Raw genomic sequence first — 19,641 nt, 5'->3', positions numbered from 1 at the left:
AGCCTTTATTAGTATCTTAAGGTCACAAACTGCGTAAGTTAAAACTTCAATACTAATCTGTGTTTAATAATCTTAGCAAATTCGGATTTGTCTCACATAGCTTAATCTCATAGTCACCCTATTAGAAAGGGACAGACAGCCTCCGTACTAACTGTTTCACTCGGCTCGTTTTTTGGGTTTATATGCGCAGTCCTGTTTACTAATATTATGTCTATGGTCTTTATCTATCTAGGTATATAATATGTCTGTCTATGGCATCGGCTTTTTAATACAAAGTTTGAAACAGTTTATTGAAAATCTGTGAACTTTAAGAAAGTTATGAGTTGAAAATGAAACGAAGAGTTTTCTTTTACATTTTCTTTGATATGTGTATGTTTCTTGTTGATCATTTTTTTTTCTTTATATTCTGATAATTTTTTTATTTTATTTAAGATTATTTATTATTATAAATCAGCAAACTACAGACTAAACAGTCGGCCGACAGTTGACCCAATGATTGTTATTTTTTTTTAGAAATAAATGGTTTATTTCTATCAAAATTTTAAGTTGGTCTGATACCGGCTAAATACCGCTAACTTTGTAATGTGCGTAATACGTTTCTTCTTCATACTGATTTATGAGCCCAAATAATCTATCGGCCGACTGTTTAGTTTTCTGTGCGTTTAAGTTTTCAAAATAATTTGTACGCCAGATTATGGCAGAGAATGGCTGAATATGAATCGGAGATGTAAAACCTTACAACTTATTGTACCCATATTTATTTACTTACCACGACATGCGAACATCAACGACGTGATCTGTCGCGCTCTTGTTGCCGTCGGCGTGCCAGACGGACTTGAACCAAATGGCTTTGCACGCGACGATGGCAAGAGACCAGATGGCATGTCGCTATTTCCGTGGAAGATGGGTAGGACTTTAGTGTGGGACGCGACCTGCGTGGACACTCTTGCGCCATCCCATCTTCCTAGAACTGCGTGTTGTGTTGGCTCCGCCGCTTCACAAGCAGAGGACCTCAAGCGGCGCAAATATAGTAGCCTTATCGGGAATTACATGTTTGAGCCGTTTGGGGTTGAAACTCTCGGGCCGTGGGGTCCGAGTGCTCACGCGCTTGCGAAGGAAATTTCTAAGCGCGTTGACACTTCTGGTGACCCAAGGGCTGGCTTTTATTTCGCCCAACGATTAAGCATTGCCATTCAACGTGGCAATGCAGCCAGCCTTTTGGGTACACTGCCGGGTGACAGCGATGAGGATCAATTTTTCGACGCGCTTTATTTTTTTTAAGTTTTAAGTTTTCTTTTTTTTAATGTAAATATAGATTTAGTTTATTTTAAAGCATAATGTACAGTTTTTTTATCTATATCTATAATATAAAAATGAATCGCAAAATGTGTTGGTAAGCGCATAACTCAACAACGCCTGGACCAATTTGGCTAATTCTTTTTTTGTTGTGTTTGTTATTGTCAGGAGAAGGTTCTTATGAAAAAAAAAATAGGGTAAAGTAGAGAAGTCAGTTGACGGGAGCGAAGCCGCGGGCAAACGCTAGTAATAGATACATATGTAAATAAATAAAATGTTTGATCTACACCTGCAAATAAATGATTCTTTTTTCAATCAGTAGTTTCAAGATTATCACTCACCCGTTCCTCCACGTTACTGAAGGTAGCATCCGACGTGATGATGAGAGGGTCGTTGCAGAACCCCCCGAAGCAGAACCCTGGCGGAGACCAGTAGCCGTCGAACAACTTGTGTGTGTAGATATCTGTGTCTTGACCTGGGATCACAAGAAACGGTCGTTCGTTACAGCCATTTTATCGTCCCACTGCTGGGCTGCGGCCTCCTCTCACACGGAGAAGGATTGAGCATTAATCACCACGCTTGCTCAATGCGGATTGCTGTTTTCAGACTTTAAATTCTAGGTTTCCTCAAGATGTTTTCCTTCACCTTTATATCAGCTATTTTCGTTTAAGATGTACTTACATCGTGGAAAATTATGTATAATAGGCACAGCGAGGAAAAAAAATATATGTTACTTCTGAGAACTTTTACATAGACGTCTTGGCGTCGGGTCTATGTTAAATTATACAATTTACTGTTTTTTTTTCAATTGTTTGATTTATTGATTTTTTATTATCTTTATTTAATATGTACGCACTATATGTACAAACTTACCAGTCTAACCGAGGGGTATTGGGTTGCCCGGGTAACTGGGTTGACGGGGTCAGATAGGGCGGTCGCTCCTTGTGGCACACTGGTACTCAGCTGAATCCGGTTAGACTGGAAGCCGACCCCAACATAGTTGGGGAAAAAGGCTCGGGAGATGATGATTGTTGGGGTCAGCTTCAAGTCGTAATGCAGCTGAGTACCAGAGTTCCACAAGTTTGTTAAGGTGTTACATACAATAGGCTTACAGCTAAGTACAATTGTGGACCCTGTTAGGGCACAGCAACATAATAAGCCAGTATATAATAAAAAATGCTTATTAGTATTATAATAAAAATGCTTATAACAACTGGATATTAAATGACAGCCATCAGAAGCTAGATGGGAATAAAGTATAAGCCAAATTGGTTCAGCCGTTCTTGAGTTATAAATAGTGTATCATACGACTGCAATGAGTCAATGAGTCATGAGTGAATTTTTTTTAATGTCGGGACACCTTTTCACACACGGTTGGTTAGCCCCATGGTAAGTTATTAATTAACTTGTGTTATGGGTGCTAACACAACTGGTAAACTACATATAGCTACACATATACATATTTATAAATACATATTGTAACACCCAGACCACGACCAACAAGCATGCTCATCACACAAATGTCGACCGAACCGGGAATCGAACCCGGGACCTCAGATTCGGCAGTCCGGCTTGGTGACCATTGCGCCACAGAGGTCGTCGAGGTGAATCAATCATAGTAACTGAATACAAATGCATTGACAGGTAATTTACAAGTGATTATTTCGCAATCTATTCAAGAGGCATAATAATCATCTGTATATCGGGTGTGTCGTTCATAATCACATTAAATGAAATGCGTTAATATACTGGTTAATATATGTCGATTAACACAAAGATAAAAGAAAAATACGTAAAAATAAAAAATATTTTTTTCAAACAAAGTAAATGGAATAAAAATGTGCAAAAATTAGAACACCATATAAAAGTCAGTCATTACAAACAACTGAAATTCTCCCTTGAAAACTGACAGCTGTCAACTGATCAAAACATTCAATACTCCTAACTTTATCTCTGCTTTACACATGATGTTGTAAATTATAAAAACGAAAAATGACTCCTGTGGTTAAACCACTGAATGGATTAGGTTATTTTTTTTACAATTCGTCATAGAATATCATAAAGTATATGCGATATGATTTAATGTGATTGTGAACGACACACCCGATATGAGAAAGAGAAAGAAGAAAGAAAAACAGTTTAATTGCGCAAAATATAGGACGCATAAATGCCCCTAACAAGATGAGCATAATATGGATAAAAAGATAAAAAGAACATAACACAAATTTAAGGGAAAATATGCGTCCTAAAGCGCGCAATACGGCCCTCGCTCAGCATAATGCTGCGACCCGAAACGAGATAGAGTCCCAGCGCTGGTTTTCAGCGATAGCCGGTGCTACCGCGATGACGTCAACCGGTGGAACTAATGTATAAAATAAATAAATAAAAAATACCTACTTAACTTTGCATGAATATTGTGATTTGTGTTGTGATGTGAACAAATGTGAACTTGTGTAGTGGGTGGATGCATAGTGTGTTTTCGGAAGAGGAGATTGACAGTGTAATATTTGACCACAGATAATACATATAATACGGGTTTGACCATAGTAATATAGGTTTTGACAATGACAGATGACAGCAAGTGAAAAAGTCAACAAGAAGAAAAAAAAACAATTAAATAGTATAATATCAACAATGAACAACATTTGGAAATTAATATAAATTATATTCGTATAAGTGGGTTGGAAGTATTATATAATAATTATAACCTGGAGAAATTCTCATAATTTGAGAAGGTGAGAAGCAGAGGAAGAACATCAAGCCCAGACACAGCTTAACTCCAATAGAAGATTGGATTTCAAAGCAGCCCACACTGAAGGAGATTCCTGAACCAGAGCAAGTATGCCATGACCCATGAGGTATGAAATAATTTTCATGTGCTATGATTGATTTGTTCTAATAATAGTGTTTTTTTTAGTTGATATTTAAAAGAGCCTTTTGTTTTCAGGCATCGCAATGGTGGAGGGAGGTCATTCCAACAGTGTGTGGCCGCAAACTTGAAAGACCCTCTGAAAGCTGTAGTACGATGCATCGGAACAACAAGAGGACAAACAATGGACCGAATACCATGCTTTAGCTGGTTATGTTTCCATGTTAGCTTTTTGTAGAGATAATTCGGTTTTTTCCGTTCTAATTGTGCCGAACAGTAAACTAGCCAAATGTAGCCTCCTCCTAGCAGCCATTTTTAACAAGTTAAGTTCGTTAATGAATGGTGTTACATGACTTCTGCGAGGAATATTTACACAGAAACGAGCACAAGCATTTTGGATCCGCTGGATGACATGTACAGTTTTTGAAAGAAGGCATGGTCCATATACTACATCACAATAATTTAACTTTGATAGAATAAGACTGTCTACAAGTTGTGATATAATGTAACAAGTTTAAATACTATATGTAGTTACATTATCTATACTGATATAAGTGTTTTTTTTGTTTGTCAAATTCTGCGAAACTACAGAACCGATTAAAAAAAATATTTCACTGTTGGGGCGCTACACTCTCCCCGAGTAACATAGGCTATATTTTATCCCGGTACGGGCAGTAGTTCCCACGGAACGCGGGGATACCGCGGTAAACAGCTAGTATTTACACTATATCAATGATTAATGTTTATCAATATAAGTAGTTTGCGTTGACTCACCCACACTCGTCATTAAACTAGGGCCAATTTCCCCGACAATCATGAACTTCCGTTTTTTGTTAAAACAATTGACTACGTCGAATATTCACACGCTTTTATTAGGTCGACCTGTGTGTAACTATGTAATGGAATCTAAGGTAACTAAAACCATCTTCCAAGGATCGTAGCGTCATGAACATTGGCAGCTATATGTAGTTCTGATGACAATACAATAATATGGTACTGTCGAACTGATCTGATGATGGAGCCGGAAGATATGAACTGGAACTTGGAACTTTTGGATTCAACTTGTACAGTACATTTCTCGAGCCAACTAGAATAACTAGCACTAGTGCTACATGTATAGACAACATTTTCACAAACTTAAAACCTTTAAATAAACAAATTTTAAATGTGTTGGATTCTGATCACTCTGGTCAATTAGTTATTTTTCCTATGAAAACTAACAGAGGTCTGAGAAAAAATGTAAGTTTTATTCCTGTAAACAAACATCGCTTGGAACAATTTAAAAATAACTTGTTTGAAAAACTGCCTGCATTGCCCTATCATGATAATCCTGATCAAGCTTACAGCCTTTTATTCAACTTAATTAATTGTGAATTTAAAAAAGTTTTTACTACTAAGTCCATATCTGTTTGTGATCAGGCAACATTTAGTGATTGGGCAACGCCGGGTATTTACAAAAGTAGACAGAAGTTGTTTGAATTATACTATGAAAGATCATTCAATCAAGATGAAACATTTAAACAGTACGTTAAAAACTATTCAAAAATATTTAAACGAGCCTGTACCTCCGCAAAATCAGTACACATAAAACAGAAAATAAAAGCTTCTGGAAATAAAATAAAAACCACCTGGAATATAATTAATTCAGAAATAGGCCGATCCACTGTACGGAATCGAGACTTTCACTTAAAAATAAACAATGTAGACATTAAGTCAGACTCGGAGGTAGCATCTGAGTTTGAAAATTTTTTCACCAATATCCCTATTTTAACAACCAGAACTCTGATGGCATCTTCCAGTTCGGCTCTTACAATATTAAAAAATTGTGTTGCGGAATGTGACAAAGGTTTTGAATTCACGGTTGTCAGCTCTAAGGATATTATTCAAGCGTATAAAGATCTCGATGTAAAAAAGACTGCTGACCTTTGGGGATTGTCAGTTCAGATAATCTCATCGATAATTGAAATAATTTCACCTTATTTAGCAACTGTGTTCAACTCTTGTGTTGCATCAGGTGTTTTTCCTGACTTGATGAAACTTAGTAAAGTAATTCCATTGTTTAAATCTGGTAGTACAACCGATCCATCAAATTTTCGGCCAATTTCAATTTTACCCACTTTGAGTAAAATTTTTGAGAAGTTAATATTACGTCAATTGTTGAGCCATTTTAATAGAAACAACTTGTTGCACACTAAACAATTCGGATTTACCAAGGGTCGTTCTACTACGGATGCGGGCGTGGAATTGCTTAAAAATATATTCGAGGCCTGGGAGGATTCGCAGGATGCGCTCGGTATTTTCTGCGACTTGTCCAAGGCTTTTGATTGCGTGCACCATGATATACTCATCAGGAAACTTCACCACTATGGTATCAAAAACAAGGCTCTTGACCTTCTGACTTCTTATTTGCATAATAGAATTCAGAGGGTGGATGTCAATGGTAAGAGGTCTTCTGGATCTACGGTCACCATGGGGGTTCCACAGGGTTCAATTCTAGGCCCTTTTTTGTTTCTTATTTATATTAATGACCTCCCTTATCACGTAAGGGATAATCACAAGATTGTGTTGTTTGCCGATGATACTTCACTCGTTTTTAAAATCAAGCGCCAACTCGACAATTTTGACGAAGTTAACAATGCACTCTCAAAGGTTGTTCATTGGTTTAATGTCAATAATCTTCTTTTAAATGAATCTAAAACGAAGTTAATTAAATTCTCAACGCCTAACGTAAGGCAGTTACACACCAATGTACAACTAAATGGAGTAGAGTTGAAGCCTGTTGAGTCAACGGTATTTCTTGGTTTGACCGTTGATTCCAAACTCCAATGGGGCCCACATATAGTTAAATTGTCAGGAAGGCTTAGTTCAGCCGCCTATGCTATTAAAAAGATCCGACTTATCACCGATGTGGACACAGCCAGAATAGTTTATTTTAGTTACTTTCATAGTTCAATGACGTATGGGATTCTCCTTTGGGGAAACTGTGCGGATGTTGAAACTATATTTATTCTACAGAAAAGAGCTGTTCGAGCCATTTATAATCTGGGCCCAAAAGTTTCTCTCAGAGAGAAATTCAAAGAAATAAACATTCTGACTGTTGCCTCTCAATATATTTTTGAAAATTTAATGTACGTTCGTAAAAACATTTCTAACTTTGTTCAAATGTCTGATGTTCATAGCATAAATACTAGGAATAAACATAATCTCGCTGTACATGCTACTCGCCTCCACAGAGTAAGCAACTCGTTCATGGGTCAATGTATACGCTTTTACAATAAACTTCCCAAAGCGGTTCGTGACTTACCTATCAGGAAATTTAAAAATCATATAAAATCCAAACTCTTGAAAAAAGGATATTACAAAATATCTGATTATTTAAATGATAAAGAAGCTTGGGAATGAGCTGCTCGCTTAGTGAGTGATATCTTTTTAAATGCCTGTGTATTGTTACTTTTGACATTTAAATATTATTATCATCAGATAACTTTTATTAATGACATTCTTTTTATTGACATTTATATGTTATAATGGTATTATTATTATTTTTTTTAATTTATTATTATTATTGTGAATGTGAGTATCGTGTATGCGAGCAACATTATATATTCTTATAACATAAATACTGTCTGGCAGGTTTGAGTATTTTTAAATGGCCTACGCAAATGTTCTGCAGATCTGGTATCGTCGTGTGACAGGTCGTTGAGCTCCCTAAAATATGGTTGAGCTACACGACGACTGATGCATGCGTGCCGTCTGTTGGGACTGGTCAGCTCCAGCCTGATGTGGCTCTTTCCTCAAAAGGCCATTCCAGACCGCGTACATGGTGACACTCACACATAATTATTTCATTTATAACATGTTTGGACTTTAAAAGAGACTATGACCCTTGAGTTTGTTTCGGCGTTTCTTCTCAGGGATCAGTCAGTTAGGAAATGCCGGCCTCAGCGTTCTTAAAATGACGTGTAAAAGTGATGTAATGTCCAACTTGCAAAATAAACAATTTCATTTCATTTCATTTCATTTCATTTCATTTCATTTCATTTCATTTCATTTCATTTCATTTCATTTCATTTCATTTCGAACTTTATAATGGAACATCGTATCATAGTTGTGTTTGGACTTGTTAAAAAAGTCTTGTATTTTTTTACGTGCATTTATAAAAGCGTGATTTTCTTATTGATTTATTCTCAAAATGACGGTTTCGATTGAAAATTGAACGTGAAAATTCATACTAAACAGTTGTTTTAAGAAAACTGACGTTTAGAGGTATATTGTCGGTAGACTTTGTCCTTGGTCGATGACGTCATTATGAGGAAAATGAGCGTCCCTTTTCATGCTATGACTATAAGGCTCGTTAGCTCAGTTGGTAAGAGTGCCGATATATTTGGATTATTAATCGGAGGGCGGAGGTTCAAATCCTTCACGAGCTGAACTTTTGGATTTTGTTTTAATGTTTATGTAATTTGAGCTCGTGAATAAGGAACAGCCGTACGGCTCGATAATTTAAGCAACGTGGGGTGATCATGTTGTCCTGAAGAGTTCTTTCGTGTTTCTGAAGGTACGTTAAATTGGTGGGTCCTGGCTGTTATTTGAAATCTTTTGCAGTTTTTAAGGGTAGTCAAAAGCTGGAAAATTTGACAGCCAGTCTTACCAAGGGTTGCCCAAGTAATTGGATTGAGGGGATCAGATATAAGCAGTTGCTCTATAACACATTGGTGCTCATCTGCAACCAGTTAGACTGAAAGCTGAACCCAACATAGTTGGAAAAAAGCTACACAGATAATCAGTAGGTATTTGATGTTATAGCGACAACAAAACTATTACAACCGTCAGCATTTGTCATCAGCTAAGTCAAGAAATAGAGAAATGGGGTAAAACTGAACCCTTTTGCTAAAGCTTATTTTCTGTCTGCTTTTTTGCTAATGGTAACTTTTATTTATAACTTTTATAGTGCATAGTGGAGTGCTACTAACATAGGTTTTTATATACCTACTAACAATTTTGTATGATATAATATGTATGTTAGTCTCATGGGCGAGGCCACACTGGGGCAAGCTGGGCCCTGGCTCTGACCTATAAGGTGTCTGATTAAACAATGTTTTTTTACTAACTCTAACTAACAACATCAACAATCATATGTACTATCCGTAAGTTATTGCACGAAAAAAATTGTCGACTTTGAAAAGAGCGCGATCAAAACAATATGCACGCTCTAGTTCCCGAACGTGAGCGGTGCGCGCGTCATTTGAAAGCGAGCCGTATTCCCTAAAAGAATAGGTGCTATGTGGCGTAGCGAGCCGAGCCATCCATCTAATTAAAAAAATAATGTATTGAAGGAGATGGAACTGGTAGATGTTATCAAAATTTCGGAATCAATTTTATCCTAGTGTAAAAACCGCGCTCGCTATTTTGCTTGCCCAGCCATGTACGACCTGTACAATAGAACGATCGTTTAGCACAGTGGTTCTTAACCGGTGGTCCGCGGACCACTGGTGGCATTCCAAGTGGTCCAAAAAAAGAAAAACTTGCCTATGTAGTTTCCAAATACGCGAATTTGGAAACTACATGAGCAAGTTTTTCTTTCTTTACATTTGCTTGTCTAAACAACTGCCGACATGCGTTTAGCTTTGAGTAGTAGTACTGTACCAAAAATGCTGAAATTAGTAAAGAGAATGCAGTCACAAAAATCTCATTAAATTAAAATCTGCAACTTTTAGTTTTTTGCTAAATAATAAAGGAATGGCTCAAGATACAAAAAATCGGAGGGCCCCCGCCCTCCCCCGGGGGATAGGTTGATTGCTGCCCCATCGTGAGCCCAAAGCTGGCTACGCCCATGGTTAGTCTTTAAGGTATATATTTATGGGCCAATGCAGCCAGAAAATAAAGGTATTTTGATTTAGTTTTACGGAACCATTCGCGCGCTAATCTTAATCGCACGTAACCGTTTTTACCACAAGGTACGGAACTATGAAAAAAAACAGTCATTTATTCTTACCCAAATCATCGCTCCCTCTCCAAATGAACTCCAAGCTCTTACTTTTCATCCTGCTCAGCTCGTCCTCATAACTGATAGGGTTGATGAAGTGGCCATCGAAGCCCATCTGTGCCATCAATGATGCGAACTCTTTGGAGTGGCCGTAGACGTCTGCCTGCCAGGTGACTAGAGGTCGCCCGCAGTCCAGGAATGTTGCGTTGATTTTTCTGAAAGGTAATAACTAAAAATGTAATGGTTTTACTATAGAAAATGTTAAATAGATGGTCGTCATGAGTTTTAGAAAATTTTGTGAGAAGAACATGCTTAAAATCGTAACTAACGTCTGTTTAATTTTCTTTAAGACTAAAACCGTCGTACGTAGACAAGTGTTCGACACACGTTTGAAAGTTTTTGAAGTAAAGCTGTAAATGTTTAGGTCTTATTTGATTTTCTATAATCTATCTATTCATACGAAATTTAATTTTGTCCTAAGCTCCGTATAAATTTTGATTTGATTGAGATAACAAACCAACGTGAGAAGTTCTAGTAATCCACCGACACAGAGCGTTTTAAAATAGGCTTTTTTTTTGGAATAAAATATTGTGAGAATATATACACCTACTGCTTACGATTAAAGATAAAAATTAAGATAAAAATTAAAATTAAAAAAAGATAAAGCTTAAGATTAATTAAAACTGACTTTTCAAATAATCGTCTTTTCAAGACTGGTTTATCTTAATTTTATTCGCATCGCTCTGTCAGACTCTTACTGACTAAACCCCGCCATGTTCCATCTCAAGCCCTTTATGTACCAGCGCCGCGGTAATGAGCGCGAACAATCCCGCAGCCCCGACGGGGTTTGGCCCTAATGGAAGATTGGTTATCAAGTGCGCACTAAAATGGACTAACCTGAGGTTATAAGTGAAATGATCAATAATAGCATGATAGCTGGTGGTGGCCTCGTCGCTCATACTCCATCCCCCGCCGACGAAGTATAGTCGACCCTGACGAAGTAGCTGGTAGATCATGCGCTTCACTGGAGAGGAAAGACAGAGTATTTAGTTGGGTAAGAAAGATATGAAAAAATAAAACAATAGCGCTTGACCATCAAGAAAAGTGGGTTTTTAGTTAATTTCGTGTTGATAAGAAAGAAAAATAACCTGTAATACCAGAATAAATTGTAAAAAAATCTAAAAAAAAACCCTGACATCTTCGAAACTACAGAACCAATCGCATTTGAGTTGGAAAGCTAGACCATCGCCGAGTAATATAGGCTGTATTTTGTCCGGATACGTTAATAAGTTACCCCGGACGCGAATGAAGCCGCAGGGAAACAGCTAGTAAATAAATAATAATAATAATAATCATGTCCCTGTTGCCCTCTTGTTGCTTTTCAGTGACTGATTCCCGGGGGCCCAGTAAGTGAGTTGGCGAGTCTCCACCTGCCATTTTAACATGTATTTAATACATTGTCATCGGCAGGTGCCATAGTTCCCGTAGTTTCCCCATTCCTAGTCCATTAGCATCCCATCACAATAGCCTAAGTAGTTTACATCCATAGTTAGCAATAGTTTAGCACAGAACCGGGGATTGTCCTTGGGTACATTTCTATAGTGTATACAGGGATAATCGTCGGTTTTGTGTCACCATTTCATTAAAGTTGTCTCAAAAAGGCTTCAGCGTGTTGGCTTCGGCCCCACGTTCGCCTCCCAAAAATCCGGGACTCTATAGTCCCGAGGTCTGGAAGAGACATACATTTATAATAATAATTAATACTAATAATTATTTTTTTATTAAAATGAAAATAGTTCCTGGGGGAACTTCTTACCCTACCCGGATAAATGTTAGTCGGGAATAGTATGGCTTTCCAATAGTGTAATTTTTTTTAACAACAACAAAAACAAACAAGCAAAAAATTTTTCCACTTCATTAAATTAATAAAGATGAAATAAAGTTTAATTCTCACCTGTCATATCTCTGTTTTTCCACCAGTGAAAAAAATATGGCATGTCGGAGAATGTGAACCTGAAACAAACATTTTTTTATATCAAATTTTTGTAAAATATAAGAAATGTAGCTGCCGTTTCCCGCGGTTCCACCTCACACCGCTCATTTTCTGAGGAACATAAAGGGGAACATATGGGCGTTGTACATAAGCGAGTACATAGGAAGAGTATATAAGGGAATACACAGGGATAATACTTAACGAAGTAAATTCCTTCCCTTCCCCCATATTATTCCCCTCGGAGTACCTATAGAGTGTAGTGTAGGGATAGAAATAAGGTTTATAATGGGAGTAGGTACATATTAAACAGAAGAAAAAAGTTTAACATCACGAGTGAACTAGAGATGTCAACAGAGCCCACTACGGTAGACCCGCGACTGGAATCAAATGGTTTCTTTACTTACTTTCGTTCCTCATGAGCCCAGAGCGCCGTGATGACAGCATCCAAGATATTCTTCATATTGACTTTACTGTGGTCGTAGATATCATCATCTAGAAAAATACAGTCATATCATAGTTAGCCTTTAGAAGAGCTTATGGCAAACTAACAACACGGGTCGATCAATCATAAAGTTAACGCTTGGCGCGGTGACCGTCTTGTCATGACGAGTTCCTCCGAGTTTCGGAAGGCACGATAAATTCGTGAGTCCCGTTCGTGAGACTGACAATCTGTCTTACCAAGGGCTTGGTGGGGTAACTGGTTAGAGGAGTTCAGATAAGCAGTTGCTGCTTGTGTGGCACACTGGTACCTACTCTAGCCGACCCCAACATAGTTGGGAAAAGGCTCGGAAGATGATAATGTACCTCTATATTCAAGCTAGGTTTCGCCAGCAATTTCACCTTCGTACCGAAGAAACTACTCTCTGTACCTGGATAAAAAGTAGCCCATAGCCTTCCTCGAGAAATAGGCTATCTAACACCGCCACAATTTTTCAAATGGGACCAATAGTTTTAAAGATTATCGGGTTCAAACAATATCTTCTGCTTTATAACAATTATGATGATGGGTACTTACAGCCAGTGAAGTGCTGGTAGAATGTCCTAGTGTATCCTAGTTCGGCGTGTGTGCTCGGTACTATGTGCACGTTTAGCACGTTCTCACCCATTATTGGACAGCTCTGAAAATAAGACGAGTAAGTGTAGCCTCTTTTTAGCCCCTGACACCATAAGAAATAAATATATTATGTGTTTGTGGAACCGGTGGGACCCTTAACCTATCCTCACAACAGGCTACTAAAAAGCCGTTTAGGGTTCGTTCCGATTTATAACTTAATTTTTTTTGCTCCAATATGGCTAACTCAATATCCTAAATCATCCTCCAAGCCTTTTTCGGCTCGGCTTCCAGTCTAACCGGATTCAGCTGAGTACCAGTGCTTTACAAGAAGCGACTGCCTATCTGACCTCCTCAACCCAGTTACCCGGGCAACCCGATACCCCTTGGTTAGACTGGTGTCAGACTTTACTGGCTTCTGACTACCCGTAACGACTGCCAAGGATGTTCAATGACAGCCGGGACCTACAGTTTAACAGAAACACAGTCAGTGGTGTCACTTAGAAAGTACATACAAACTTAGAAAAGTTGCATTGGTACTTGCCTGACCTGGGATCGAACCCGCGCCCTCATACTTGAGAGGTTGGTCCTTTACCCACTAGGCCACCACGACTTTTATCTCAATATCCTCAATCAATGAATTAAAAAGACAGACTAGCTGGGGCATCTCCTAGTTACATATGTGTCCCCCGACTTCGATTTCGTCTTAACGGCGAAAAAACTATTTTACACAAAAAATAAAATCGATTTCAATAGAGTCCCTAAAACTTTTTCATAAGTCTCAAATTACTTGTGCCAAACGTAAGATACACACATATATAGATCAAACTGAGGAAACTTTTTAGTTGAACTTTTTAAAGTCGTTTAAAAAACACGGGGTCTGTCCATGAAAAATGTCAATATATATACATATATACATATTAGTATACATCATTATGCAACTGAATTTTCCAAAGAGATTATGTCTACTTTTCACTTCATTGATTGTAGGTTTTTCGAATATCATCATCATCATCATCTCAGCCATAGGACGTCCACTGTTGAACATAGGCCTCCCCCTTTGATCTCCACAGATACCTGTTGGAAGCGACCTGCATACAGCGTCTTCCGGCGACCTTTACAAGGTCGTCTGTCCACCTCGTTGGTGGACGTCCTACGCTGCGCTTGCTAGTCCGTGGTCTCCACTCCAGCACTTTTCGGCCCCATCTGCCATCTGCTCTGCGAGCAATATGGCCTGCCCATTGCCACTTCAACTTGCTAATCCGGTGGGCTATATCGGTGACTTTGGTTCGTCTACGGATCTCCTCGTTTCGGATTCGATCACGTAGAGAAACACCGAGCATAGTCCATAGCTCGTTGAGCGACTTTGAGCTTTGAGATGAGGCCGAAAAAATAAACTTTCTGTTTAAATAAAAATAGAAAAATATAACTTACCATATATCCGCATCCTTCACCGTACTCCACTAGCGGGGTGAGCAGATCTTTCGTGACAGCTGTCATTGTGTACACGGGGGTAAAACCCAGACATTGCAGGAGTATTATATAAAACATACTGTCACTATTCACCAACACTTTTACTAAGTTTTACTGCGAAATAATATATCACTTTGTTTAATGCTCAATCCTTCTTCGTGTGAGAGGAGGCCTGTGCCCAGCAGTGGGACGATAAAAAGGCTGTAACAGTATATCACTTTGTTTCCTGTGAAAATATAGTTTGTTGTTTGAAAGCGGCAATTTTAGGAACAACTGGTCGGATTTAAAAAAATCTTGCATTGTTAAATATGAAGTATTTTTATTGAGGAAGGATATAGTATACTTTTTATCCGGATGCACTGAGTAGTTTTCATAGGACGTGGGTAAAACCGCTGGTGGGAGCTCGTTATCATCTGCCCACCCTTGCCGGCTTCCAGTCTACCTAGATGCAGCCGAGTACCAGTGTTTTACAGGCGACAGTTACCTACCCTAATCCCTTAGAAAATTATAAACTTTTCTCTGGTTACGTGGAATAGTTTCCATAGGACGTGTGATTACTTTTTGCTTTAAAGTATGTTGAATTTTAAGACACCACAGTATCTTTTTCTTATCTTCTTTTGAACACTTGAAGTTTTTTAAACTATCCTATGGTACCTAAGTTATAGGCGTTCAAACAAATTCTTCAGCTTTAGCATACATATTTAACAATTCAAGAACAACGTTTAACTTGAACCACCGCTATCAACCAACTAAGATATATGTCACTATAAAACAATGCTGTTGGAATGAACACATATAAATAATTATTGTGATGATTATCTGATCTTAATAATAACAAAACAATTGTTATAAACGATAGTCAGTTATTATGAAAACAAATATCTGAAGTGTTCCGCGTTCTTTCAGTTCAACTGTATAACGAAATCTATACAATAACGGAAAGAATTTTGGTGTCACCATTTCATTAAAGTTGTCTCAAAAGGGCTTCAGCGTGTTGGCTTCGGCCCCACGTTCGCCTTCCAAAAATCCGGGACTCTATAGTCCCGAGGTCTGGTCGAGAATTTAATATAATAAATAGGAAACATTTTTTTCTTTGTTTCTACCCTAAAAACTCCGAGACACTGAAGTGATTTTAATAATTCTTTGATTATAGGGAAGCTACATTATTCCCGAGTAACAAAAGCTATATTTTATCCCGGTATGGGTAGAAGTTCCCACGGGACGCGGGTGAAACTGTTGGCGGCAGCTAGTAACTATCAGAAATTATGATCGCGGCATGGTGTTGGTGTTTGTTCCTCCTTCACGTAAAAACTGCCGATAGGATTTTGATGAAACTTGGCATTTAGCTTATATTACAATGCACGGGTGTATCAATCACCAGCTTCCAGGCTCCGGGCTGCTTTGTGAAAGTCTTCTAAAACCCACAAAGCGATTTCGGCCCGACTCGGGAATCGAACCCGAGACCTCGTGCTCAGCAGCCACACTTGCGACAGCTAGACCAACGAGGCAGTCATCGTACTCGTCGTCACCGTTCGTCGTCACTCTCGTCGTCGTTGTCGTCGTCGTCGTCGTAGTCGTCGTATCGGAGAGCACGTAAATGTCGGTCCTGCGCCTGATCTCTCTCCGGTCGTGTCGGATTGCCGTCCCATCGGGTTATGAGAGTGAAGGAATAGTGAGTGCACCTGTGTCTGCGCAAATGCTCGTGCACTATAATATGTCCTGCGTAGTTGGCTAATCTCCTTACATGAGAACAGCCGCCGTAGCCGATAATCGGCTAGGAGGACATCATCATCTTCATATTACAATAGCAAATAGCAATAACATTTTTATCTCTGTGCGGGAAGCAGGTATATAGATTATTACATGCCTTAACACACACAAATGTATATCTTAGTATTCTATGCGTGTAAGATGCCATCTCTGATCAGTCCTACATATTAAGCGTTAAAAAAATTACTTTCATATACCTTATACCTACCTGCCTAATTACCAGAATTGAGCCCCTGATATTAACTTGGGTAAAGTATCAAACAAACATTTTATATTTCAATTTCCTGATCCAGCAGAAATTTTTAAAATCAGTAGGAAAATCTATTTCTGAGCCATAATGTCACAGACACACGTTGCCGACTAACTTCCGCCAGTTGTTTACTACCGTGAGAACTATTCCACGCATCATCATCATCCTCTGAGCCTTTTTCCCAACTATGTTGGGGCGGCTTCCAGTCTAACCGGATGCAGTTGAGTACCAGTGTGCCACAAGGAGCGACTACCCTGCCTGAGCTCCTCAACCCAGTTACCTGGGCAACCCAATACCCCTTAGTTAGACTGGTGTCAAACTTACTGGCTTCTGACTACCCGTAACGACTGCCAAGGATGTTCAATGACAGCCGGGACCTACAGTTTGACGTTTTAACAAAACTATTCCACGCACCTGTATAAAAACCGACCCACAGTCTTCCCCGATAAATGGGTTATCTAACACTGAAAGATTTTTTCAAACCGTCCAGTATTTCCTAAGATTAGCGCGTCCAAACCAACTCTTCACCTTTATAATATTTGTAAGTACAAATATTTAATTAACATTTTTTTTACTAGTATAGTCTTTTATATGTTTTGTAAATATGTTAATATCTATTCAAATAAAGATAGGTACTATGTTTGTGTTAATATTTAAATGAATTTTAAATATTAACAACACTACACGTGTAATCACTATTAATTGTTAAGTATTACTAACTGTGCTGTAAGGCGTACTCTCAAAATATACTAGCCTGTATGTTTGTTTATGTATTTTGACATCTGACACTGTTGTTATGAATTGGATATATGAAGTCTGTTTACAATTTATTATGATCTGTTTGTATTGCAGGTTCGACTGCCTCGTTGGTTTAAAGGTCGCAACAACTGCTGTGTACGAGGGTTCGAATCGGGCTGCTAGAATCAAACTAAGTTTAACTTAGATATAGTTTTCACGTTCATAAGTGCTTGTAAAGGCCTAAAAATGAAATAAATGATTTGACTTTGACTTTGAATCGCTTTGTAGGTTTTGGAAGACTCACAAAGTAGCCCGTAGTCTGGAAGTTGGTGATTGATACACCCGTGCATCGGAGATCACGTTCCTGCTTGTGATGTCTCTCCGGTGGTGTCGGATTGTCGTCCTATTCCGCGCAGAGAGTGAAGGAATAGAGTGCACCTGTGTCCAAGCAAATGCTTGTGCACTATAATATATCCTGTGCAGTTGGCTAATCTCCTTACATGAGAACAGCCGCCATGGCCGATAATCGGCTAGGAGGACATCATCATCATTATTTCCTAAGAGCGGAAGAATCTTTCAAAACGTTTCATAGTATTTACCTAATATAAGTAAGACAGATAAGCAAGCCTGGGGCCCGATTCTCCTAATTTTACTTAAGCAACATACGATTCACGTTCGACTCGGTTCGACTGAGATCCAATCCCGACTCGATTACGATTGAAGCGTATTTGGCATTCCGCAATTTTTTCTTTGAAATAAACGTTTTTATCCTTTTCTGTCATTCAATAATGAATCATTTAATCTGCAAATGATTTACGATTGCAAAATGATTGTACAGCAAACTACCGTATAGAACAAAATCACCAAAATAGCAGACCAATCGCACACCAATCAAATGTCAATCGAATACGAGTGGTCTTTTAGTAGTAGCAGAATGCCCGATATGGTTAAAACTGCTATTGCGATCATATTGCGATTCGATTTCTATTAGATTTTGACATTATTAACTTAGGAGAATCGGGCCCCTGATTATTCAATCACAGTCGAAACCGCGTGTAAAGGCCATATATTTTTATTTCATTCATAAGATCGCTGTGTTTGTAAATTCCATGTTATTAGTATATTATTATTTATGATATTAATTGTATGAGAATTTATCTCACATAAGCGGATGTTTAACATTGTTTGTAAGTCATTTATAATCACATCGTTTGTTCCTGCTTCACCAAGGGGTATTGGGTGCCTGGGTAACTGGGTTGAGGAGGTCAGATAGGCAGTGGCTCCTTGTGGCACACTGGTACTCAGCTACATCCAGTTAGACTGGAAGCCGACCCCAACATAGTTGGGAAAAACGCTCGGAGGATGGTTTGTATCGTCTTGAGAGCTCGTGGCTAAGTCAAAGCTGATACGATCGATCATAAGCACAGTTTAAATATATGTAGTTACCGTGTCATAAGGTTAAGGAATGCTTGGCGCGGTGACAGTCTTGTCATGACGAGTTCCTCCGTGTTTCGGAAGGCACGTTAAACTGTAGGTCCCGGCTGTCATTTGAACATCTTTGGCAGTCGTCACGGGTAGTCAAGCCAGTAAGTCCGATAACCAGTGTTACTTAGGGGCATCGGGTTGGCAGTCGCTCCTTGTAAAGCACTGGTACTCAGCTGCATCAGGCTAGACTAGCTGAAATATTGCACAGATGCAAATCAACGACTCCCCTTATAAACTCGCTTATGTAGGTGCTTCTGTTATACATACTCTTATGTACTCCCCTTATATACACTCTTATATACTCCCCTAACATACACTCTTATGAAGTTCCCTTATATACTTGCTTATGTACTACCCTTATATACACTCTTATGTTCTCCCCTTATATACAGTCTTATGTACTCCCCTTATATACACTCTTATGTTCTCCCCTTATATACAGTCTTATGTACTCCCCTTATATACACTCTTATGTTCTCCCCTTATATACACTCTTATGTTCTCCCCTTATATACAGTCTTATGTACTCCCCTTATATACACTCTTATGTTCTCCCCTTATATACACTCTTATGTTCTCCCCTTATATACAGTCTTATGTACTCCCCTTATATACACTCTTATGTACTCCCCTTATATACAGTCTTATGTACTCCCCTTATATGCACTCTTATGTTCTCCCCTTATATACAGTCTTATGTACTCCCCTTATATACACTCTTATGTACTCC

General features: G+C 38.6%; 1 protein-coding gene and 1 non-coding gene across 2 annotated transcripts in view; one reads left to right on the top strand and one right to left on the bottom strand.

Annotated features, from left to right (window-relative positions):
• The window catches only part of LOC124644364 (lysosomal alpha-mannosidase-like), a 34,886-nt gene extending 20,191 nt beyond the window's left edge, over positions 1 to 14,695 (bottom strand). The window contains exons 1-7 of the mRNA XM_047183675.1: positions 14,630 to 14,695; positions 13,160 to 13,262; positions 12,549 to 12,636; positions 12,106 to 12,164; positions 11,049 to 11,175; positions 10,161 to 10,366; positions 1,638 to 1,771 (exon numbers count right to left, since the gene is read on the bottom strand). Of these exons, the coding sequence (XP_047039631.1) occupies positions 1,638 to 1,771; positions 10,161 to 10,366; positions 11,049 to 11,175; positions 12,106 to 12,164; positions 12,549 to 12,636; positions 13,160 to 13,262; positions 14,630 to 14,695 (783 nt within the window). The remainder of the gene's footprint in view (positions 1 to 1,637; positions 1,772 to 10,160; positions 10,367 to 11,048; positions 11,176 to 12,105; positions 12,165 to 12,548; positions 12,637 to 13,159; positions 13,263 to 14,629) is intronic.
• Trnan-auu lies at positions 8,514 to 8,595 on the top strand. The gene has a single exon. It is a non-coding gene; the product is annotated as a tRNA-Asn (tRNA).
• Positions 14,696 to 19,641: the final 4,946 nt, after the last annotated feature.

This window comes from Helicoverpa zea, chromosome 30 (genome assembly GCF_022581195.2).
Source record: "Helicoverpa zea isolate HzStark_Cry1AcR chromosome 30, ilHelZeax1.1, whole genome shotgun sequence".
Taxonomy (NCBI): Eukaryota; Metazoa; Arthropoda; class Insecta; order Lepidoptera; family Noctuidae; genus Helicoverpa; species Helicoverpa zea.
This window is presented reverse-complemented; position numbering and strand designations above follow the sequence as displayed.